This window comes from Symphalangus syndactylus, chromosome 5 (assembly GCF_028878055.3).
Source record: "Symphalangus syndactylus isolate Jambi chromosome 5, NHGRI_mSymSyn1-v2.1_pri, whole genome shotgun sequence".
Taxonomy (NCBI): Eukaryota; Metazoa; Chordata; class Mammalia; order Primates; family Hylobatidae; genus Symphalangus; species Symphalangus syndactylus.
Window position 1 is genome coordinate 43054341 of NC_072427.2, and position 25119 is coordinate 43079459.

The following is a 25119-nucleotide window of genomic DNA, read 5'->3' on the forward strand; positions in this document are numbered from 1 at the left end:
CAATCATTAACTGAAGAAAGAAAAGGACAAACCCTTTCATAGACACTGTTTGATTTCACAGACTCACAGAATGCTGTAGCCAGAAGAGACCTGAAGACCATCGAGGCCTGCACTCACCCTTCATGACCAGAAAACAGTCTAGTCTGATATTTTCAGGAGGGGCTTGTGCCATGAATAATTCAAAACACAAACCAATTGTCACAGCCCTATGTACTTTTTAAAATAAGAATTAAGAGATAACTTGAACAAAAAACGGTAAATCATATAATAAGATCACAACATAAATTTAAAATGTAATAGTGCTTATCAAAGTTGAAGGCTGGCCAGGGGCAGTGGCTCACACCTGTAATCCTAGCACTTTGGGAGGTCGAGGCGGGCAGATCACTTGAGCTCAGGAGTTCAAGACCAACCTGGGCAACATGGTGAAGCCGAGTTTCTACAAAAAATACAAAAATTGGCTGGGTGTGGTAGTGCACAGGAGGCCACTAATTCCAGCCTGATGACAAAGTCTCAAAAAAAAAAGAAACCCAAATAACAAACAAACAAAAAAAACCCAAAGTTGAAGGCTGAAGGGCCAAAATGAAGACATAACTCTGATGATATTATATATATTTATATATGCATGTTTTTCAACTTAATTATAATGGAATTTTGTGCATCTTAAAGAAATTATTTCACTTTTCTCACAAATTTTTCATCCTTCTATAAGGTTGGAAATTTTCAAAATGATGTAGACAAAATAGGGAATGCAACAACTCAAATTATTTTGTTTGTGGATAACACCCTGGTCTGTGTTCATTAGTGGCTATGGCAGAGAGAGGCACCAATTTTTAAAAAATTATCTAGTTCTAAACAATGTAAGAGAAAAATAGAAGTCAAAGGTCACTATTAATTTTCAAACTATTTTACAGAGACATTTCTAACTCTTCATCCAATAGTTTACTCCAACTGCTAACAAAAGAAAAAAGAGACTGAACCAAGTAGCCAAAGAAACAGATAGGGGAAGGGAAATGTTTTCATTTTTCTCTTCCCAACCCAATCCCCTCTCCCTAAATCTTGGTATGGGTGAGGTGCTAATAGACAGTGAAACAAGAAAGTGGTTGGAGTCATTCCAAAACGGGAACAGTTGACTCTCAATAAAGAATTGTTTTCCATGCTGTATCAAGATTTCACTCAGAGATATTTAAAAGAGAAAAAGTAAACGATTCCTTGTTGAAAACCATAAAGTTATCACATCCAAATTCATAAGCAATAAACAAATTACAGAAGGCTTAGTCACTGACATCTCCCAACACAAACTCTTTTTTTTGTAATGGATTTAGTGTATTCATATGTATGTGTGCATAAGGGGATTAGAGTATCCTGCAATATCCATTCCAGATAAACAAATATTGCATAAGAAACGAATTTACAATTCAACTTTTAATAGATCATCCAATACTTCACATTAAAACTTGACCATACATCTTCAGAGTTGTCCTTCCACTTTATACATCAGGATAACATCTATGATTTATTAAAATAATTACCGCCAAGTTCTTCACCAAAATATGCAAAATTATAAAGTGATATGGAAAGCCACGCCAGTCCCAGCTCTGCCAGCAGAAGGCCGTGCAATACTACGCATTGCTTAACAGCTCTGTGGATGGTTTTTATCATGACGAAGTGGGATTCCATACCTAACTGAGCTTTTGCAAAGTGCTTTGAAATCCTGCAATGCTGTCACGAGACCACAAGTACCATTATCCAGGCTTTCTCAGTGGTAGCAAGCCTAAATACGATGAACATGATAACAAGCAGAGTGTTAGCATTTTCCCTGAGAGCCAAGAATTAAAATTCTGGGCCGAGGAAGATGAGAGCTCCCTGGAAAATGTCCAAAGTTGCAGTAAACAGGTAAATACCAAAATGCCTAGTTAAACTAATGCTAAATGCTACAAGTAGGACAGCAAGAAAATACTTTCATCACAGCTAATTGAGCTGCTGTAGAGAACAAACTGTTTCCACCACTTTATGCGGCCTCCCAAAGGAAGTCCCAAGCAACTAAGTAACTTTTTTTGAAAAGCAGATTTATTTCTTCCTCTAAGGACAACCAGGTACCTACCTCCTTTCAGGTTCTTATTAATTTAACTTGAAACAAGAAAAATCCCAAAACACAAAACTGAATATAGGAAAAGGGCACCTCTCCAGACATACTATATCCAATAATTATTTACTAATAATATTACTAATATTGAAATTTAGCCATAACATGTTGGACAGCAAATAGCTACCTATCCATTTTAGAAAACAGCAAATGTGTAGGAAGTTGCCACCCTCCCTCTCTTTCCCTACTGTCCATGGCAGACATTAGGAATCCATCACAGCCCTCAGCCTTGCTGAGCTCAGACAGGACCTCAGAACTCAACAGAACATAGCATTCCTGGCAGCCACTACCAATCCATCAGGATTGACATTTTTCATCCCAGCTTTGCATATTCCTCAACATACTATGCCAACATATAACATATTGAAATGGGTCTTTAAAGAAAGCCATTTCAGCCAGGTGTGGTGGCTCACACCTGTAATGCTAACACTTTGGGAGGCCGAGGCAGACAGATTACTTGAGCTCAGGAGTTTGAGACCAGCCTGGACAACACAGCGAAACCTTCTCTCTATAAAAAAATACAAAAATTAACCAGGCATGATAGTGTGCACCTGGAGTCCCAGCTACTCCGGAGGCTGAGGCAGGAGAACTGCTTGAGACCAGGAGGCGGAGGTTGCAGCAAGCCGAGATTGCACCACCACATTCCAGTCTGGGCAAAAGAACAAGACTCTGTCAAAAAAAAAAAAAAAAAAAAAGAAAGAAAGAAAGAAAGAAAGAAAGAAAGAAAGAAAGAAAGAAAGAGAAAAGAAAGCCACTTCATGACAGTTTCAAGACTAAAGAAAACCCTTTATTTAAACTATAAAATGATCATTTTTTTTCCTGTAAGATGAGAATAAAACAGAACCATAAACATCAGTACTATAGACATATGCTATTTCAGTAAGATACACAAGGGGTCTATATAAAAATATTTATATAAATTTTTTTTTAAATAGAATTTGGCCTTATTCAACCCAAACGCCCAGTCCAGGTCTAATCCACTCACTACCCTGTCACTCAAATGAGTGCTGGGCAGAACACAGACACAAACACAGCTCCATCTGCTAATTAAAAATGGGCATGAAACTGTTAACAGGCATCTGTTGCATTGTTTGAAGCTAATGGGCAGAGACAAAGCTGAAATGGCTCTTATAATGCAAACCCAGTGATTTCACTCATTTTCTATTTGGTATTTATGTTAGTGGGGGGTTGGAAGCTGGGTGTTAAAACAGCTTATTATGGAGACTGAAAGATAAGTGAAATATCTTTGATATTCTAAAACAAACCTTTCAAACTGATTATAGAAAGATATGCAGCATTTTATACTGGGGGAAGTAACATTCCTGTGTTAAGAGTCCAAATTAAACACTTTTTATCTTAACTCAAATATCATCTAATCATCTATAATACTGTGAAAGAGAATAATAACAAATTCAAGCTATGCTTTACAGCTTATACAGGGCTTTTACAATTCATCCCTTCATCCATTCATTCATCCAATGTGCAGGCATTTAATACAGGCCTTGGAGATTTAAAAGGTGAATATGACTTGATTTTTGCCTTAAGGAGCTCACAGCAACTCTGAAAGGTAGACATGGTATTCTTACACTCTGTTATAAGGAACTAAGGCCCTAGAAGGATAACTGACTCCCCAAAGCCCACAAAGCTAGAACGGCAGATGCTCATTGCTCTTAATTCAACACGCTATCTCCATAATGCCAAATATACTAGTCCACTTCATCTGCCTGGAAAATGAAAATAATTTAAGGCTTTCTCATGTCAATACCAGCTCTGATAAAGGATCTATTTTAAAGTACTGTAACCACCATACATCCTTGATGGCCATGCCTGCTTTGCAAGCTGGTAGCTCACAGGCCTCATTTAGCCCACAGACATGTCTGTTTGGCCCTTACTGTAATGGCCCTCACATTGGTTTTTTTTTTTTTTTTTTATTAATTGCCCATAAAGTTGAGTTTTTATGAGAAATTTTCAGCAAATCTTGAAATATGTGATGATTTTCCAGCATGGCAATGGTAAAGCTGCAAATAAAAAGCCACACCCTCAGAGAGGGAATACATACAATCCAGGGTCCACATCACACCCTGCTGCTTCCCATTCTGGGTCCACTCCCCTTATTCATAGTTCCCACCAGAACCATGTGAGTTTGCAACCCCTAACCTAGGTAGTAGGAATCTACAATCTTACCTTGAATTTCCCTTTTTATGTTTCCGTGGCTACTTGCATTTCCGAAGCTTAGTAATATCATACTCCACATTACTCGCCACCTAAAATCTACTTCCCCATCATCACCCCAACCCTCTTCTCATGCTATGAAAACTCTTATTCCTGCAAAATATTCTCAAGTAACAGTTCTAACACACACAGGAGAGCTGATGTCCAGAGCTGGGTGCAGACAGGCAGACCTAGACTAGAGCTGGCCTGAGGCCGGCAGCTCCCTGCTCATCCACTTCAGGATCTATGGTTCTTTTCAGATTCAGTTATTGGATTCAATTCAAAAATATACTGCTAAATTTTTCTTTGTCCTCAAAGACTAGACTTATTTACCTCTAAAACAATATCTAAACCTATTTCCCTCCAGCTTTTCTCAGGGGATCCAAACAATCTCGCTGCTGTTGCCAAGAGAACCTCCTCCCTGACTTGCTGCCTGCAGAACAGCTGGTGAAGCTCTTCATTAAAGTACACATTCTTCAGACAGATCCATATTTGTACCCAAGACTCAGTTTCCCCATGCCCATCCTTTATATGTAGGAAGGCTTTTTTCACTCACTAGAACATTGATTTAAGAGATGAGTTTAACCCTTCATGATCAAGTATTAAATTCTACTTTTTCTGAACCAGAGTCATTATCGATGCTATCGCTTAGATGGGAAATCTACTGGCAGCTTTGAAAGAACACAATGACATTAAAATAAGGCCTTATGTACAAAATGTTTGATATGAACTTGCATGTTCCTTGCATATTTTTGTTTGAGAAGTTGAAACCAAGGAAAACAACTATGAAAATGAAAATCAACTTGCTCTACATATCTGGATTATGCTCAGCCAAATGTTGATATCATCTTGGATAAAAATGTAAATATGACAAAGTTTGTTTTTCAGTCAATAAGTCTTGATAAAAGCTTTGAAATGCTACCAACCAAAAACAGTTTTTAATTTTAAGCAAGGGTCAGCAAACTTTCTACAAAGAACCAGTTAGTAAATATTTTTAAGCTTTGTGGGATACATATGGTCTCTTTTGCATATTGCTTTATTTTTTAATAACCTTTAAAATATAAAAACCATTCTTAGCCTGTGATCTACACAAAAACAGGCTGCAGGTCACACTTAGCCCATGGGCTACAGTGTGCTAACCCCTGATTTTAAGGAAAATGAACCCAAGAAAAATACCCAGTGTTACAGAATAAAATGTCTAAAAGTACTCTGATGAGACTAAGCTACAATTACCAACATACCCCCATTAATATGATTTCATTAGTTACTTTACGTATGGAAGAAATTTCAATGACGGGATACACTTTGATCTCCCGATGTGAAACTACAGACACAGAAAGAAAGTGCAAAGGACAGCTATGTGTTGAGTTATTCCAGTATAAACTCCAATAGAACTCAGAGTCATTGTAGTAACATTTGCTATTCACCTGAACAGACTGGGCTAATCGAAATGGAAATGTCTTAACTTTCCTCACATAAAGGCATATGTGCAAACTCTAATTCTTCCCTGGAAAAGGTGATGACTTGAATAATGGGGATAATCATACTGATTAGGAATAGTAGCAACTCAGTTGTGAAAAGTGATACAGACTTGGATTTGGGGTTTCACTACAGGATCTGCTATAATCAGCTGTGTAATTTTGAGGGTGTCAATTAAACCTTCATTTTTTTTATTTATAAAATTGGGACAGGAATAAAGTAGGTAATATGTAAGACTCTTTCTGCTGTTAAACTATGACTATACTAAATAGTGAAACCACTCAGGAAATACCTAACAGGAAGAAGGGGGCAGGGCAGGAGAGAGACGGCAAAGGGAAGAAGCTCTGATTGTCCTGTCAAGAGGACAGGGCTGGGTTATCTCTTTTTGTTAAACCAGCACCTTTTTCTGACCAGAGCCATTTCAAGATGTCGGTATGCCCTCATATCAATATTAAAATGCATCCATTTCCCATAGGAAATATAATCTATAGCTAACTGTATCATCATTCCTAGTTGTCTTTATGTTACATTTTATAGGCACTTTATTAAATTTTTTTTTTGTTGTTTGTTGTTGTTTTTTTTTTTTTTTTTGAGATGGAGTCTTGCTCTGTTGCCCAGGCTGGAGTACAGTGGCGTGATCTCAGCTCACTGCAAGCTCTGCCTCCCAGGTTCACACCATTCTCCTGCCTCAGCCTCCCAAGTAGCTAGGACTACAGGTGTCCACCACCACCCCCGGCTAATTTTTTGTATTTTTTAGTAGAGACGGGGTTTCACCGTGTTAGCCAGGATGGTCTCAATCTCCTGACCTTGTGATCCGCCTGCCTTGGCCTCCCAAAGTGCTGGGATTACAGGCATGAGCCACTGCGCCTGGCCAATTAAATGTTAATTATGATTACATAAGGGTTTTTAGAGCCAATAAAAAAAATTCAATTTTCAAACATTTGGAGTGAAAGGCGAGTTGGTCCTAGGCACTTGACCAATAATTTCAAATGGATAAAACATCCTTTCCTCACAGTTAACTAAATTATTGACGGATATACTAGAAGATCTTCAAAAAGTCAGATAAAAGAAAATCTACCTTCCACCACCCTCAAAGAGCAAAAAGGAAATCAGGGGACCTGAGATATCAGAGAAGATAGCAAAACCTTATTTATTTACTTATCTATTTTTTAGAGACAGAATCTCGCCATCTCCCAGGCTGGACAGCAGTGGTGCAATCATAGCTACTGTAATAACCTTGAACTCCTGGGCTCAAGTTATCCTCCTGCCTCAGCCTCCCAAGTAGCTAGTACTAAAGGTGTGCACCACTTCACCTGGCTAATTTTTTAATTTACTTTTTGTAGAGATGGGGTCTTGCTATGTTGCCCAGACTGGTGTCAAACTCCTGGCTTCAAGTGATCTTCCTGCCTCAGCCTCCCAAGTAGCTAGAAATACAGGCACACACCACCACGTTTGGTGAATTTTTGTATTTTTGTAGAGACAGAGTCTCGCTATGTTTCCCAGGCTGGTCTTGAACTCCTGGCTTCAAGTGATCCTCTCACCTCAGTCTCCCAAAGTGCTGGGGTTACAAGAGTGAGCCACCACAACCAGCCAATAGCAAGACCTTAGAGAAGTGAGAAGAAGAAAGTATCTCTGAGACAACTGTATCTGGAATCAAAATGATTGTCTCCTTCCCTTCGTGATGACCGAACCCCTAACAAAGCAGTGTAGAAAGATGGCAGATTCCCATTTTTAAAACTACTAAAACTTTGACAAAGAAAAATTAAGACTTAAAATGTATCTTCATGGGAAGAAACAGACACCCATACATATCTACCAAAACACATACACACAAAGCCCAGGTGTTGAGAAATACATCTTTTCCGTATGACACAGAGCTTATCAAGTGTTGTCAGCAATGCTGTGGCAGACCTCATCAAAACCCAGTCAGAAAAGCACAGGAACTTACACACTTAGGTACTTCATGACTAAGGAGGAGATGGGCTGTCACCTCAGTAACTTCAGATCACCTGGGAATGAGGTGAGGGGCATGGAGGGAGTGGCTGCTATAGATGTCAACACTCAAAATCTATACTTGTAATCAGTGAAGAGTCTGTGGAACCAGAATGGTGCTAACATTCACCTTATTTTCCCAGCTTAAGTTTGACTGCAGAGCATTAGGTTTCAGGTATATAAATTCTGCAGTTTGAAGGCAGTGTGCTACCACTTCCTGTTGGAGCTCTGGGGCTAAATAAGAGGTATGGGATTTCCCCTCCTTCAGGTCAACTGAAGACACAGCTCACAGCCTCTTTTTACCACATCCACCTCACAGAAAATATAAATACCAAGATCTCACATGAGATTCACCTCCTTTTCATGTCCACTTCCTATTCTAATCTGTTTCAGGACACTGGTTTTCATGCCTTCATAGCTGTCACCCTCCAAAGAACCTCATTTCCATCATTTTTTGAAATACACTGATAGACTTGAACCCTTCAAAATGAAAAGTAATTTTTAAAAGCTACTATTTTAAAAGGAAGCAGATACCCTTACAGGAAACATGGGACAAAAATTAAAGGAAAAAGAGAAAACGAATAAAACTATTACAAACAAGCAAGTCGTCCAAGAAGCTTAACAAAAACAGCATCAGCGAGATTCACTTACTTTCAAGGCAGGAGATACTTCTGGGAGGCTCAAATAGAGAATGGACAAAAGGACACCCACTCAACTTGTTAGAAATTATCCTTTACCATCTGTACTGGAGTATGCATTCAACAATGAAAAATCGTTATTTGAGGCTTTGAAATTAATACCAATGTCAAAAATTAACGCCCTTTAGTTGCTGTACCAGCAGCTACCACCAAATCTTAGGAATATACTTGAGAGATGACATTTAAAATCTGCTTTTTCAGAAAAGAAAAAGTCCCACTCAAGACTGACTGCCAAGAACTTGCAATTCAAACTTCCCTAAGCCCAGACATCATAACACCCAGGAGATTTTAGACCATTCAATCTATATGAAAGAAGCCAGAATGAGCAAACAAACCATAGCCTTTTCTAATACTTAAAGAGTGTTCTATACCAAATACTCTTTTTTTAAAAAAAAGATAAATTATCCTTAAAAATACACAAATATTTAAACACACGTATTACCAAAGCACTAGCTCTCTATTATTTCCCAACCCAGAAATTCATGGTGAAATATGCTGTAAGAACCATACGAAAGATGACTAAATAAGCCACTATTAGAGGCCAGAAACATCACCAACACAACCAAAAGCTGAGGTATTCTTAAGGTACTTAATTAACCTGCAACTATTTAACAGGAGAAATGATGTTAAGGTGATCACTTCTAAGACAGCTTAAAACCAGCTTTGACTTGGTCTTCAGTTTATGGTAAGTTAAGAGATCTTATTACCTGAACACAGTGTCTTCCCGTACAAAAGTAGAAAGGACAGCTCCCAGCCAGGATCAGAAAAACTCTTGAATCAGTTGGAAGTAACTGAGAGGTATATCACATGTTGTGATTCATTTAACAATAATTAGAACCAAAGCAAAATATACAGGGAGGCGGGTAGAATGTAAGATCAATTCCTTGGCTGAGAAGCTGTTAAACATTCAAACCGAAGGATTTAAAATACTGAGAAGTCTTGCTTCTCAGGAGATGGTAGTAAAGAGGCGAACCATATTTTCCTGACCACATCATTTCCAAAAGTCACCAATTCCCTTAACATCCATTAACACTCACAGAACAAATTAACGCTATATAGACATTATTCCACCATTAGTCACATTTTGCTTTCTCCTGCACTTGATCCAAAGGAAGTAAAGAGAAAATGGTAATCAGTTACTATAGCAAGTCCTGCGCCCCACTACTTTCCATTTTCTCTCTTTTCCATCTCCTCTGTCTTCTCTGCTCAACCTCCCTTTACTATGATGTTGCTTCCTCTTTTCCTTTCTGTCTCACACCCAGATCCCTTTACTTTCTCCACCAAGTATCCTCATTCCGCCCTCTGATCCCTTGAACTCTTGTTCCACCTACAATTTCCTTCTGCCCCCTCCTACGACATCTCAGTACAGACCTCCTGTGGCCAGCCGTCCCCTTCTTCCTCACCTCCTGACCGCTCATTCCCCTGAATTCCCTTTCAGTTGCCTGGTTCTCACCTCTCTGTCCCTTGTGTCCTCTGTCCCTTTACTTCACATCCCTCTCATTGCCCCCATCCCTCATTTCCCCCTTCACATTTCCTTCCTCTCCTGTCTTTTAATCATTGGCACGTCCACTATCCCCTTCTCTCTACATGAGATTTCCTGCGTCTTCCCCCCAACACATTTTGCCCCTCAAAGACCCCTCCCTGTCAGTCTCCGAACCCTCTCGTTCCCCCAATACCCCTAGTCCTTGTTCCTCTGTTCCCCTTCCCCTTCCTTTGCCCCCAAGTTCCCCCTTCGCCCTAGCCTCACGTTCCCGCTCGCCCCTCTCCCTTACGCCCTCGCCCCTCTCCCTCACGCCCTCGCCCCTCTCAGTGCCCCCGCCACCTTGCAGTCCCCGGGGTCTCCTCTCCCGGGCTCCCAAGCGCCCCCGCCCTCTCCCTGTCCCCTCGTACCCGCCCCCCAATTCTCTCCCCGGTCCCGGGCCGCGGCCCCTCCCTCACCGATGGTGGAGATGAAGGTGGTGTTGAAGGCGTCCTCTGAGAAGCGGAACAGGAGGCAGGTCTTGCCTACCCCCGAGTCGCCGATCAGCAGGAGCTTGAAGAGATAATCGTACGTCTTCGCCATCTTCTCGCTCCGGCCCTCTGACCGGGGAGCCAGAGGAGGCGGTGGAGAGAGGCGGGGAGGGGGACGCGGGCGAGGGGGCCGCGGGCGAGGGGGCGTGCCCGCCAATCCGCCGCTGCTCGCCCCGCCCCGCGCCCCGCCCCTCCTCTCGGAGAAGGCCTGCGCGCCCCGCCCCGTGCGGCCAATCCGCGAGGGCTTCGTCATCACCGCCCGCGTCTCGGGACTTCATGGGACTTGTAGTTCCTCCGGGGAGTCTCGGGCGTGCCCCGAGAGGACTGTCCAGGCGGCTCCAGCGGATAAAAGACCTGCTATGGGCGGGGTGACAGGGTGGAGGCGTTTCCACCCAAGCTGGGAAAGGGGGCCCCGTTTCGAACTCTGCTGGTCGAGCCGCCGGAACTTAACTTTGTTATTTCTTTGTGTGCGGGCGCCTTCCAAATCCAGGACCTCAGAATCAGAGCCCCGTAGTTCCCGCATCTCTTCCGCCGAGACCTGGAGCAGAGATGCTTTCTTTCCTTGGCGCTGCTGTGGCGCAGCCTACGGGTTATCTGCAGAGTGCATTATCCAGCTTCTCCCCGAGGCCGTGCCCAGCACCACTATAACCCCCTCCCGCAGCCCCTCAGTCACAGAGCTGAGAAAGAATGGTTACCATGCTAACTCGAACCTCACTCGTGCCCGCTTCTTCACGCCACACAGACCAGAGCCAAATACAGTGAGTATTTAGAGAATCGGCTACGCTGATCGCTCCCCTCTCCTCGCAGGAGGATGGATTTTTAAATCTGGGAAGCCTTGTGCTACAGGTCTGTGCCCCATGAAACTGCAAGCATCCTGTGAGGCGGGCCACGGGACTTTAGAGAATAAGACTTGAATTTACTCTTGGCTCTGCTGCATAACGGCTGTGACAAGTCACGCAGGCACTGGACATTTCAGTTTTCTCATCTGTAAAATGGATATGAAACAAGATACTTCATAGGATTCCAGTGAAACTTAAATACTAAATGTGAAAGTTCTTTGAAACCCATAAGGCATTGTTAGCAGTGATGGTAATATTCATTACTCTTCAGTAGGCCCTCACTTAACTGATGTCGAATATAGGGAGGAAACAGCATTCTGTTATACTCAAGTTAATCCTTTACTATTTATTGTCTTAGGCTAATTCTCTGTTTTGTGGATGTATTGTTCAGTCCCCTTTCATTTGCTAGTGGCAGAAACCCAACCGGATTAGCTGTTGTGAAAGGGGTGTTGACTGGTTCAGGTAATGTGGAAGCAAAAGGCTAAGGAGGTGTGGGACTAGGAGTCCACCCTGCCAGGGCTCTCTGTCTCTCATCTGTTGTTCTCCCTTCGAAGTTTTAATTTCTAATATGTCAAATACCGACAGATAAAACCCACATGAACAAAAGCTTCTTGGAATCTTCAATAATTTTTAAGAGGATAAAGAGGTCTTAAACCAAAATATTTGAGAACCACTGGTCCAGACATTTACCTTAGCTGTAAGGAAACACCTTCTGGAAGGCTAGAGGTTATTAAGGGAACCAGTGGACTCCACCATTAGCGGAATAAGAAAAGGGGGAAAAAAACCAAAAACGTGGACAGTTAGTTGAACAAGCCAGCAGGCTTTTCTAAGACACATGCTGTGTGCCTTGTGACTTTAGGAACAGTGCCACTGATAATCCATTCTCAGTTGCGTTGTGGCAGAAGACTTAGTTGGCCCTAGAATTGGCCTCCATTTTCTATGTGGGTAAAAGACGAAATGTATCATCATTAACTTATTGATCATACAGTAGCCAGAGGGCTGCTGCTGCTGCTGCTGCTTACGGAATGTCTCATTCCTAGAGGCCACTAGATAGGAACAAAGCTCTAATGAGGTCAAAGTCACAGTGTCTGCCCCTAATGAAGAAGGATTCTGCCCTCTGGCACAGGGTGAGCCTCCTTGCCCAAGCCAGTCCTTGAGCAAGCCTCTGAACGTGGCTTCAGCCATGATGTGAACAGTGTTCATTGTTCTATACCCTCCTCTTCATTCCTGGAAAAGAAGGGGAAAAAATTCCGCAAAGACCAGTGGAATTTATTTCTTTTTAAAAATGTATATTTATGGCCGGGCGCGGTGGCTCACGCCTGTAATCCCAGCACTTTGGGAGGCCGAGACGGGCGGATCACGAGATCGAGACCATCCTGGCTAACGCGGTGAAACCCCGTCTCTACTAAAAGTACAAAAAATTAGCCGGGCATGGTGGCGGGCGCCTGTAGTCCCAGCTACTCGGGAGGCTGAGGCAGGAGAATGGCATGAACTCGGGAGGCAGAGCTTGCAGTGAGCTGAGATTGCGCCACTGCACTCCAGCCAGGGTGACAGAGCAAGACTCTGTCTCAAAAGAAAAAAAAAATGCATGTTTATTAAACTGATGTTTAGTCCCACTGTCTGTATGCAACTATTATCATTCTCTTTCTATATGAATAAAAATGTACTGATACGGTAAAGAACTTAAATTCAAAAGAGAAACTAGCATTAGGAATTTTAAAGTCCCTAAATTTTCTTAGGGGAATTTTGTTAATTGATGGGAATTTTAAAAAATAATAATGTTGTCTTATTTTCACTTCCCCAGTTTTTCTCTGCTACCAAGTATATATAATATCGGGACTTTCTAGCTGGTAAGTTTGTGCACCACTGTTGAACCATTTAAGCATTTTGACATATTGATACTACTTCAAAAAGAATCACATTTTTTTCTCTTACACATTATTCATTTTCATATTTTGTGCAACAATGTTATTTAGATATCAGATTCTGGTAGTAGTAACTGAGTACTATTGAATCAAGGCATTTTGCTCAAAGGACTGGACATTAAGTATATTTGTAGCAGTACGGTTACCTCAGGTAGCAGGTTGCTGGTTGCCACTGTTCCTTCTTTCTCCAAGAGCTATCAGTGGACCCCGTTTTAAACTCCAAGTTACTATGCTCTGAGTGAACCACATCAATCCTTTCTGTCAGTTTCCCAAGTCCACCCTGTAAATACTACATCACTGGAGAGCACTAGGCACATTCAATTTGATTTAGCTAATGTTTATTGAAGCCTTCTATAGGGTTAACATTGTACATGACAGCTTGCCTACAGAAATCTAGATGTCCAAGGAGTCTACCTTCTGTGAATTTTGTCCGACCAGCACTCTTTCTGTTTTTGGAAAGCCACTCCTCTTTCTAATGGTGGCTGTGAATCATGTCACTTCACTCCACATGCCACAGAGGTGGGCATATGACTCAGGCTGCGTCAATCCGAGTTCTTCCCTGTGAACTTTCTAAGGAAATGGGTTATGATGCTGAAAGTAGGTCTGTCTGGTATGAGGTCTATGTGAGCTTTTGGCTGGTTTTGATCAAATACATTTTCCTGTATTCTCTTGTTCCTGCTCTCCTCTGTGTTTACTTTGTCCTCAGGCTAGCTTTCCTCATGGTAGCAAGCAAGACTGCCACGTTGCACAATTCCAAAGGCATTATTCACTCTCCACAGTAATGTATTTGTCTTGGAGGTCCACTCCCAAGATTCTACAAACATAGTCTTGAGGGTCTGTGTGTTCTCTAAGCAAATTTTCAAAATAGTTTAAGAATTTTTAAACTGGTTTAAGTTCTGCCATGACACTTGAGAGCAAGAAATGTCACCTTTCTTAATGCCTTTAATGAAATTAAATTTGGCTGAGACCCCTACTTATCGAAGGCTGGCAAAACCAGTATCAGGGTTTTTTTGTTTGTTTTTGAGATGGAGTTTCACTCTTGTTGCCCAGGCTGGAGTGCAATGGCACAATCTCAACTCACTGCAACCTCTGCCTCCTGGGTTCAAGCATTTCCCCTGCCTCCCGAGTAGCTGGGATTACAAGTGCCCGTCACAATGCCCGGCTAATTTTTATATTTTTAGTAGAGACTGGGTTTCACTATGTTGGCCAGGCTGATCTCCAACTCCTGACCTCAGGTGATCCGCCCACCTTGGCCTCCCAAAGTGCTGGGATTACAGGTGTGAGCCACCGCGCCTGGCCCCAAATCAGTTATTATTGGGACTTTTCCTCTCCTTAATTGTATCTTACAAGAATCCAGGAGCTCACATGGTCCTGAAAAATTAAAGGCAAAGCAGCCTCTGGGAATCAGTGTGTACCCATCTCGGCTGACACTTCTGTCCAACCACTCTTAGGTTCTGGCCCTCTGCCATCTGTTGAGCACAGCTGTCCCGGTGCGCTACAAAGATGTCCTTTATGGTGATTATCTTCACTGAATGATGACTCAGCTGTTGAATAGGTTCTCTCTCTGTTATTGAATGGTTTGTGTGCTTCTTTGTCTGCTCCCTTAAAAGTTGAGCTCTTTGAGGAGAGAGACTGCTAATGTATTGCTGCATCCCCAGCATGCTTAGCATGATGTTTTATACATAGCAGGCACTCAAGGTGTTGAATGAACGAATGAATGAAGATCTGACTGGCATCTTAGCAGTCTAGCTAATTTTAAAACATCTGGACACCTTTAGTTTATTATTTGCTATATTAGGTGTTTGGGACCTCACTAATATCTTTCTGTTTGTACTCTACCTTGTATTTAGATGTTATTCATTCAGTAAGTACACTATTCATTGTTGTGTTTAAGAAATCAGCATAATTATATATTATTTTTCTGGTTTGTCAAGATCACATTGAATGATAAGCCCTTAAAAATACCAATTTTTCAAGTCACCTGTGTGTCATAAAAAAATGCTATTTAGTGATACTCCAGTGTATAATTCTACAATTATCCTAATCAGAGGGACAAACGGTACCCTTTCCACTCACTGATATTTCCTGAGCAATCACTGGGTGAAAAATGTCCACTCAAACATTCATTATGTTCACACTTTGAAACTAGCTAAGCAAGGCCACCTGGAGGATACAAAAAGATGTCTCATGTGGTCCTTGCCCTCAGTTTGCTCCCAGCTAATTGAGGGGAGAGCCCACAAATGAAAGATTCAATGGTAAATGTGAGGCTCATACACACTGCATTTATCTTGATAGTTGAAGATAAATTGTCCATTCTGATTGATTGGCTTTTCATTCGGATTAGTGGGGTATCTATTCTCATTTGTTGGGTGTTGATTTTGATGATTTGGGCATCCATTCTGATTGGCCAGGCTTCCAATCTGATTGGTCAAGTGTTCCTGCCAAACTGATTGTTACATATTATGCATATCACCACTGGATGCAAAAGTTAAATAAAAATGAGAGATGATAAGACCCCTACATTATGTACATTCTACATAATGTAGAATCAGTGGGAGCCCTGACCTTGTTTTCCTGCAACTAGATGGTCCCATCTAGGGGTGATGCAAGACAATGACAGAACATCAAGCATTAGATTCTTTTTTTTCTTTTTTCTTTTTGGAACAGAGTCTCACTATCACCCAGGCTGGAGTGCAGTGGCATGATCTAGGCTCCCTGGAACCTCCACTCCCCAGGTTCAAGCGATTCTCCTGCCTCAGCCTCCTGAGTAGCTGGGATTACAGGCACACACCACCACGCCCGGCTAGTTTTTGTTTTTAGTAGATATGGGGTTTCACCATGTTGGCCAAGCTGGTCTCAAACTCCTGACCTCAGGTGATCCTCCTGTCTTGGGCTCCCAAAGAGCTGGGATTACAAGTGTGAGCCACCGCACCCGGCCTAGGCATTAGATTCTCATAAGGAGTGCGCAACCTAGATCCCTCACACACGCAGTTCACAATGGGGTTCATGCTCCTCTGAGAATCTAGTGCCACCTCTGTTCTGACAGGAGGCGGAGCACAGGTGGTAATGCTTACTCACCTGCTGCTCACCTCCTGCTCACCTCCTGGTGTGTAGCCCAGTTCCTAATAGGCCACTGACCAGAACTGGCCCACTGCCTCGGGGGTTGAGGACTCCTGCACCAAAAGGTGGTTTGGAAGGAATTCATTCTAATACCTCTTCTATTATTTCTTTCTCTGGTAATAAAGTTGCATAAAATATTAGCAAAATTCATTCATTTCATTAAGCTAGGCATCGCTATTTTGTGGGATTTTGTGTAAAGTAAGACGTGCAATAAGGACTATGCATTTTGGGTAGAGCTTTTGGGGTAGAGCATTTTGGGTAGAGCTTCTTGTAAACTTGAGTTTTTTGGTTTTTTTTTTTAAGTCTTTTGGGGCCAACTTTAAAATGGCATCTCATCCAATAGCAAAGTCAAGATGTGCTGAAACTCACAATCAGCATCAGAACAGGTATTGGGATGCTTGTGGTAGTAAATAACAGAATACTAAATGACCTAAATAAAAATACTGATTTAAACCATAAAAATATTTAACCCTAAACTAGAATTATCAGATATAAGCCTAGTGACAGGTGAGGCTTAATCTAGTAGCTCAAATTACATGCCCAGTTCTTGGTTTCTCTTTGTCAGCATCTTAGCAACACGTCTTCAAGATAGCACTTATTTCAATAGGCTAGCCCCATGTGGTTGCAAAATATCTTCCTGAAACTCCTAGGGCTCCTTGCTTCCAGATTCAAACAGATCAGAATGTAGAGAATCTTTTTCCCCAAGAGTTCAAATAAATGCCCAGGAATTGAGTTCCATGGGCCTTGACTGCCCTTCCCTGAATCTATCCAGGGCCCAAGAGAGTGGCCTCGGTCAACTGATGTAAGCCAGTGAAACTGGGTGTAGAGTCAGCCTCATCCTAAACACAGGGTTCTATTAGTGAAGACTGGAGAAGACAAGGCTGGGAAACCAACAAATGAGCACCATCTGTGTTTACGTGTCAAATGCACATGGATATTTGTTTGCTTGTTTTTGAGACTGAGTCTCATTTTATGGCCCAGGCTGGAGTGTAATGGCATGATCTCGGCTCACTGCAACCTCTGCCTCCTGGGTTCAAGCAATTCTCGTGCCTTAGCCTCCTGAGTAGCTGGGATTTCAGGCACCTGCCACCACACCTGGCTAATTTTTGTATTTTTAGTAGAGACAGAGTTGCACCATATTTGCCAGGCTGGTCTCGAACTCCTGACCTCTGGTGATCTGCCCACCTCGGCCACCCAAAGTGCTGGGATTACAGGTGTGAGCCACCATGCTTGGACATCACATGGATATTTGTGTCAAGTACTACCAAGTGATTGATTACATTGCAGAAATCACAGAGCTGAACCCAGAAAAAGTGTGATTTGTCATTCTCTAAACAGATGGGTTGATGCTTAACTGGGAAGAAGGAAATATGGCCTCCTTGAGAAGGGAATGGGTAGCCCAAAGCCAGAATTAACCAAAGCACTTCGACACCTGGTCCCTTTTCTGCCCTACTTCAGGAATCAGCTGAGGGTATAAAGCTCATTTGGGCAGCAAAGAGTTTAAAATGGGCTTTATACCCTTAAATGGTTCCTGAAGCAAACTTTCTAATTTTTCTATCAGGCTCTGACAAATCTGTTCTGAGACTTTGTCATTGTAAAAACGACTGAACTTAGCATCAGATGACCTGAGTTCTGTTTCCTCTCTGCTACTAAATAGTTCTGTGACCTTAAACAAGCACAGCGTTTCTGTGCCTCAGTTTCCTTAACTGTAAAATGGGAGGAACTGAATGAAATCATCCATTCCCATCTGTAAAATCCTTTGAGCTCTTGAATCCAGGCCCCGATAACAGATGTCCTGAGATCTGGAAGTTCTGGTCTTTCACACAATAGTCTCCCAAGCCACCCAAACACCCTGGTGAATCAGGGGATTTATCAGCAACCTCGGAGGTCTTGTGATTCCCATTGAGGCCATGTAGCGCATGGAGCCGGGAAAGGAACCCAAGATACTTAGTTCCTTGTTCTGAATACAACATTCAATTCACCCTTATGACTCAGTTATCATTGCTTCTCTGTTTCCAAGGGGCACAAAGTTTCAGTCCTGAGATATCAACAATGATTTGTTGGGTTGCCAAATTACTGGGTTAAGAGAAAAATGAAATTCTGCTTTATATTTTGAGCCAACTCCAATCAGATTTCTTCCTCAATTCCTACTTAATATGAATAATCATAATCATTTCCCAAATAACCTTAAACATAGACATAGATATATATATATATATATATATATATATATATATATATATATATATATATAGAGGCAGGGTCTCACAATGTTCCATAGGCTGGAGTGCAGTGGCTATTCACAGGCACGATCATAGCTCACTGTAACTTCAAACTCCTGAGCTCAAGTGATCCTCCTGCCTCGGCCTCCCGAGTAGCTAGGACTACAGGTGCACACTACTGCGCCTGGCTCTGACTTCTGTTTTTTTTTTTTTCCTGGTTTAACAGCAGCAAGGGATTATAAACAGAGTTAATCAGGGAACATGCTGAATTGCTCCAGAACCTATGATAAAACACCCTCTCCCTTTGTGAAATTCCTTGCTCTCACTGGTTCAGACAGAACTGAAGAGTTCATATGAAATCAAGCGGGATTGATTATTCACTTTTAAAATTGCAAGGATAAATGATGATGATAACCTAATAGAATGCTGAATAAATAAGGATGAATAGGTGATTCCTTTGGGCCAGGTTGAATATTCAGATTAAGAGAAACCGCGAATGAAATCCCAATCACATAGTAATTTCCCACCTATCGCTTTCTGAAACTCAAGTAGCTATATGGTCTAATTAGGCTGTTTGGGGGATTATCACAACATTTTATTTCTGCAATGAATGGCATCATTCAGGGTTTAATATTTATTGAGACTTTTATGAAACAGAGAGGTTTCCATATGTCTCTAGAGCAAAACATTTGTGTTTGCCATCTGCTACTCAAGAGTAGTTTTGTAGAAAAAGAATGCAAATTGCTTGCTTCTTTAATTACTTTGGGGCTAGGCTATACTATAGTCGGGACTGTGGAATAGCCAGTGGAATTAACTGCTGGGAGAATACTGTTGTTTACTTAGCCACCAACTTAAAGAATTCTTTACAAGCAAACTGCATGAAAAGAGATTAAAGCCTAAAATTATTTTTGTTCTTTTAACTCAAGGTAAAGACCAAGTGAAGAGATGTGTGAGATTTTTTTCGAGCTGGCAAAAAGGAGACACTATCCAGGAGACTAGGCTTTAAGGTCAGTATAGTATCAGATCTCTTTTTCAAGATCTGACGCCAACTGAATCTGTGACTCACAGTACTTAAAAAAAAAAAAAAAATCAGAGGATCTCCTTGAGCTCAGTATCAAAAAAAGTAATTTACTTTTCATCACCAGGAGCTACTTACCTGGGCTCTGGACTCCATACTGTTTGTTTCTCCTTTCCCTCTTCTCAGTGGCTTCTTGAATTGTGTATAAGTCTCTATTCAGTAACACCTCCACTAGCCTGTAGATAGTCATCATTACAAAATATAGTATTTCTAATCACTTTTGCTTAATCAGGAGTCACTTCAACCAACAGGGCTCACCCAAAAGTGGAAACTCTGGGGCTTAGGAATTGTCTGTGGATTTCAATTGCTGATGCTTTTTCTAGCTTTCCTCACAGTAAAATTTTATCCATCAAGGTTATGAGAACACAAATGTAAGAAATTGACAGATGAAAGGGACCTAGTCTGCCCAGTGACTGAGATCCTTGACAGGCTACCTAACCTCAATGGACCTCTGACTTCTAAGACTACTTCTTGCTTTAAGAGGCCATAAAAACCTGCCGGGCGCGGTAGATCACACCGGTAATCCCAGCACTTTGGGAGGCCAAGGCAGGCGGATCATGAGGTCAGGAGATTGAGACCATCCTGGCCAACATGGTGAAACTCCGTCTCTACTAAAAATACAAAAATTAGCTGGGCGTGGTGGCGCATGCCTGTAATCCCAGCTACTCGGGAGGCTGAGGCAGGAGAGTCTCTTGAACCAGGGAGTTGGAAGTTGCAGTGAGCCGAGATCATGCCACAGCACTCCAGCCTGGCAACAGAGCGAGACTCCGTCTCAAAAAAAAGAGGCCATAAAAACCAATGTCTAGGCCGAGTGCGGTGGCTCACACCTGTAATCCCAGCACTTTGGGAGGCTGAGGTGGGCAGATCACGAGGTCGGGAGTTCGACACCAGCCTGGCCAACAGAGAGAAACCCCGTCTCTACTAAAAACACAAAAATTAGCCAAGCGTGGTGGCGGGCGCCTGTAATCCCAGCTAGTCAGGAGGCTGAGGCAGGAGAATTGCTTGAACCCAGAGGCAGAGGTTGCAGTGAGCCGAGATTGCACCACTGCACTCCAGCCTGGTGACAGGGCGAAACTCCATCTCGAGAAAAAAAAACAAAACAAAAAACCAATGACTATAGAGATGTACTCCAGGGTTTCTCAAAATGTGTATCTCAGAACGCTAAGTGAGTCAGCAGATGCTAGCAGGTGATACAAGAAGAAAAGATTTCAGGGATAAGCTTTTTGAGAAATGCTGCTATCAGTTGTTTAGACGGTGAGGCTTCTCTGACGTCAGTACGCAGAGGCGCAGCTGTAAGTCTCCACGGCAAGGTGTGGCACACGGCTTTCCCCACACTCCATTCTGATGGCGCCATCTTACGGGGCTTGTGTCCTGCAGACTGTATGTTAGGAAACTGATTTAATCCAAACCCTTCGTTTGTTTGTTTTTTTGAGACGGAGTCTCGCTCTGTCGCCCAGGCTGGAGTGCAGTGGCGCGATCTTGGCTCACTGCAGCCTCTCTGCCTCCCAGGTTCCAGCGATTCTCCTGCCTCAGCCTCCCGAGTAGCTAGGACTACAGGCGCTCGCCACCACGCCTGGCTAATTTTTTGTATTTTTACTAGAGATGGGTTTCACCATATTGGCCAGGCTGGTCTCAAACTCCTGACTTCAGGTCATCCACCCGCCTTGGCCTCCCAAAGTGCTGGGATTACAGGCGTGAGAGCCACCGCACTTGGCCCTTATTTTTATTTTCTTATTTGAGACAGGGTCTCTGTCACCCAGCATGGAGTGCAGTGGCATGATCTTGGCTCACTGCAACCTCTACCTCCCAGGCTCAAGGTATCCTCTCACCTCGGCTCAAGGTAGCCTCTCACCTGGCTCAAGGTATCCTTCCACCTCAGCTGGGACCACAGGCCCGCACCACCACGCCCAGCTAATTTTTATGTTTTTTTTGGTAGAGATGGGGTTTCACCATGTTGCCTAGGCTGGTCTCAAACTCCTTGCCTGAAGTGATCTACCTGCCTCGGGCTCACAAAGTGCTGAGGTTAGAGGCTGAGCCACCCCTCGCAACTTAATCCCTTAGTTTTAGATATGAAGACACTAAATAGCAAAGTCCTACTATCAAGTTGAAAATCAGCATGTTTACAGGAAGCTGTGAGGAAAGACGGCAGCATCCATTCCCAGAATTCCTGACAGACTGGACTGCGAACACCCGTCCCTGCCTCCCAGGCTTCTGCTGAGTCCCAGGGCAGGGCTCCCTGCTGCTGCCTCTGTCACTATCAGATCCACAGAAAGATAGAGAAGAGGGTGGGGCGCTGTGATGGCTCTCTCTCCTCCACACCTGGGGAGGCTGCTTCACCCTCAAGCTCTGGGGTACTGGCAGATGTTGTACTAACCTGAAATTAAAATCATCTGTGCAGAAGCATATTTACCCAGAATTCTGAATGAACATTCTGTATATTGTATTTTTGAGAAAAAGACTAATGTCAAGTAAATAAGCTAACTGGCATTTTTTGCTCTGTATTGTTCTGTATTTTGAATGAATTATAGGCTAGGTTAGAAGGTCACATCACACCCAGGCTAATTTCCCACGTTGACATTTAAAATGCTGTAAAAATGATCTACACAATGAAATGTTTTTACAGATAAATTATTTAAATTTCTTGAGGGCATGAATTATATTTACATTGTATCCCTAATGACTAACACAGGCTTGTCATATATTAGCCACATAGTGACAAATATGTTTGCATTAATTAGTAAATTATAGTGTAATGAGCAGGTTTTAAAAAAATTAAATAATGGTAATAATACACTCACAGCACTAATGGAATCCTACCTTTTCAGATTAATTGACTTATCATGATCAAGGACCATGAATTCTGGTTAAGGCTTATTAACAGAGGCTATTTGAGTTTTCAGTTGTAATCTCTTGGTTTCATAAACATGTTTCATTCAGGTGATAATAAATGAGATCATTTCTATATTTGACTTTTCAACACATACACACAGAATTGGAATGAGCTGGTAGTTATCAAGTCCTATCTTCCAGTCACTGCAGAATTCCCCTTTCAACCACTTGGTCTGTGTTTAAACATCCCCATAGATAACATACATAATAACAACCTTGAAGAAATGTGTGATCCTGGAGGGCCTTCTGAGTCATCACAGGATTAAGTCATGTTAGTAAATGATAGTTTGTGTTCTATAGTTTCATTCAACAAAAACTCTTTTAGTACCTACAATATATAAAGCAACTTACTAGATACCATAAGAGGAATAAAGATGAACTGACACAGACCACTCCATAAGAAGCGTATGGCCTTCATGAGAGGTGGGACCCACACTTAAATAGTTAAAATACTAGGTAGAATTATGATATACTGGTAATGTACAGTTGTGCTAATTTATAGTTTTTTTTTGTTTTTTTTTTGTTTGTTTTTGAGACGGAGTCTCGCTCTGTCGCCCAGGCTGGAGTGCAGTGGTGCAATCTCCACTCACTCCAACTTCTGCCTCCCGGGTTCAAGCGATTCTCCTACCTCAACCTCCCAAGTAGCTGGGATTACAGGAGCGTGCCACCACGCCTGGCTAATTTTTTAATTATTTTGTGGAAATGGGATTTCACCATGTTGACCAGGCTGGTCTTGAACTCCTGACCTCAAGCGATCCACCCGTCTCGGCCTCCCAAAGTGCTGGGATTACAGGCGTAAACCACTGTGCCCAGCCTTATAGTTATTTCAAAACTAGTTTATATTTCTTTAGACACTGGTAGTCTATAATTAAGTGGATTACCCAGTGTGTTAGAACACCTAATTCCCTAACTATTGTTGATAAATGGAAGATTACAACACTCAGTATCAATAACATCAGGTTTTACTAGCAATCGACAGCATCACCTAAGAGCGATGTTCTTGGGTAAACCATCCCAGCAAGGTCTTGCTGACCAGCGTTGAGTCACCTACTTTAAACTCACAATTCACCTTAACTGGATGAGCAAGGAGGATGAATCATGATGACATGGGAACCTGAACTGCGTTGAGCGAGATTTCAGGGATGCTTTCGGGAAGCTGGATGCTTGTACAGGCTGCAGTATAGACCAAGTTGCCAAGTGACAACCAAAAATGGGATTAGTCGGGGAATAAAAATTGTCCCTAGCTTTTCAGAATGGCTCCATCTGAACAGACAGTGGATCTGTTGGGGAGAAGATGAAGGGGGTAGGAAAAGAACCTGCCTGTTTACACCCCAGAAGTGACCACCACCTACTAGTCTGAACCAACTTTTAAATTCTGATTTGGGCTCTGTTTCTACCTCCATATGAAATGCAAAAAAATTTAAAGGAGGCCGGGTGTGGTGGCTCATGCCTGTAATCCCAGCACTTTGGGAGGCCGAGGCTGGTGGATCACCTGAGGTCAGGAGTTCATGACTAGCCTGGCCAACCTGGTGAAACCCCGTCTCTACTAAAAATACAAAAATTAGCTGGGCATGGTGGCGGGCACCTGTAATCCCAGCTACTTGGGAGGCTGAGGCAGGAGAATCACTTGAACCCCCTGGGAGGCAGAGGTTGCAGTGAGCCGAGATTGTGCCATTGCACTCCAGCCTGGGCGACAGAGCGAGACTCCATCTCAAAAACAAAACAAAACAAAAACTTTAAGGAAATTAAATTATATAACCAACCTCCAAAGATCATTAAGGAATGTATCCTTCATATATTATGAACAGTATTGTTGGAGAAAGTTGGACTAACCCTTGCCTGAGCCGAGAATCCAGAATTCAATGCTGTTAATGTTTTAACACACAATGAATTTGCATCCAAATAAACATTGTACACATTTCCTTACATTTTTTGCCTTGAGAATTTGGTGATGAAAATACTTTTTACATGTGGACATATTTCCCTTAATATTAAATGTTGTAAATTATTATGCAAAACTGAGATATGGGGGAACAATAAGGAAGCTCATAATTTTGGCTTCTTTGCGTCTCAAAGCCAGGACTGTGTTCATGACCCTGATTCTGAAGGAAATGATGTGGACAGAAGCTGTTTTGTCTGACAGCTCCTCACAACCTTGACTGACCCAAGCAACCCCCACAAAAAGCAATGCCCAGCAGTCCAGGGAATCAAGCTTCTCTTCCACTCCGTTGGTCCATTCTGGGGAGGCAGCAGCAGTGTCACTGACCTTAGGATCACCGTCTAGAGTTTTGATGTCTGGTTTTGTATGGGAGTGCAAACTTGGCAGTAAAATATTTACTTATGGAGGTCATTCATTTGTTCTCTGGCCCTTATACCTACTGGAGATAATGACTACTGCCCAGAATAAGTAAGTTATTTATTGGAGGTAGCAGATAAAATATTGAAACAGCTCATGCCTCTGTGTTGTATAGTTGAGGTAGAAATAATGGTACCCAGATTTGTGCAGACTCTAT

The 25119-nt window shown here is 42.3% G+C and overlaps 1 protein-coding gene and 1 long non-coding RNA gene across 3 annotated transcripts in view; one reads left to right on the top strand and one right to left on the bottom strand.

Moving 5' to 3' along the window:
* The window catches only part of RAB8B (RAB8B, member RAS oncogene family), a 76886-nt gene extending 66168 nt beyond the window's left edge, over positions 1 to 10718 (bottom strand). The window contains exon 1 of one of the 2 annotated variants that reach the window (XR_010120704.1): positions 10462 to 10690. Coding sequence is in view for 1 of the 2 variants with exons in the window: in XM_055278231.2 (XP_055134206.1) it covers positions 10462 to 10585 (124 nt within the window). In the remaining variant the exon portion in view is untranslated. Of the gene's footprint in view, positions 1 to 10461 lie in introns of both variants that reach the window. The other variant, XM_055278231.2, reaches the window with a different exon arrangement.
* A 97-nt stretch (positions 10719 to 10815) lies between these two features.
* LOC134736613 (uncharacterized) lies at positions 10816 to 22446 on the top strand. Its single transcript, XR_010120720.1, has 4 exons — positions 10816 to 11291; positions 13177 to 13222; positions 19566 to 19646; positions 21844 to 22446. It is a non-coding gene; the product is annotated as an uncharacterized lncRNA (long non-coding RNA).
* Positions 22447 to 25119: the final 2673 nt, after the last annotated feature.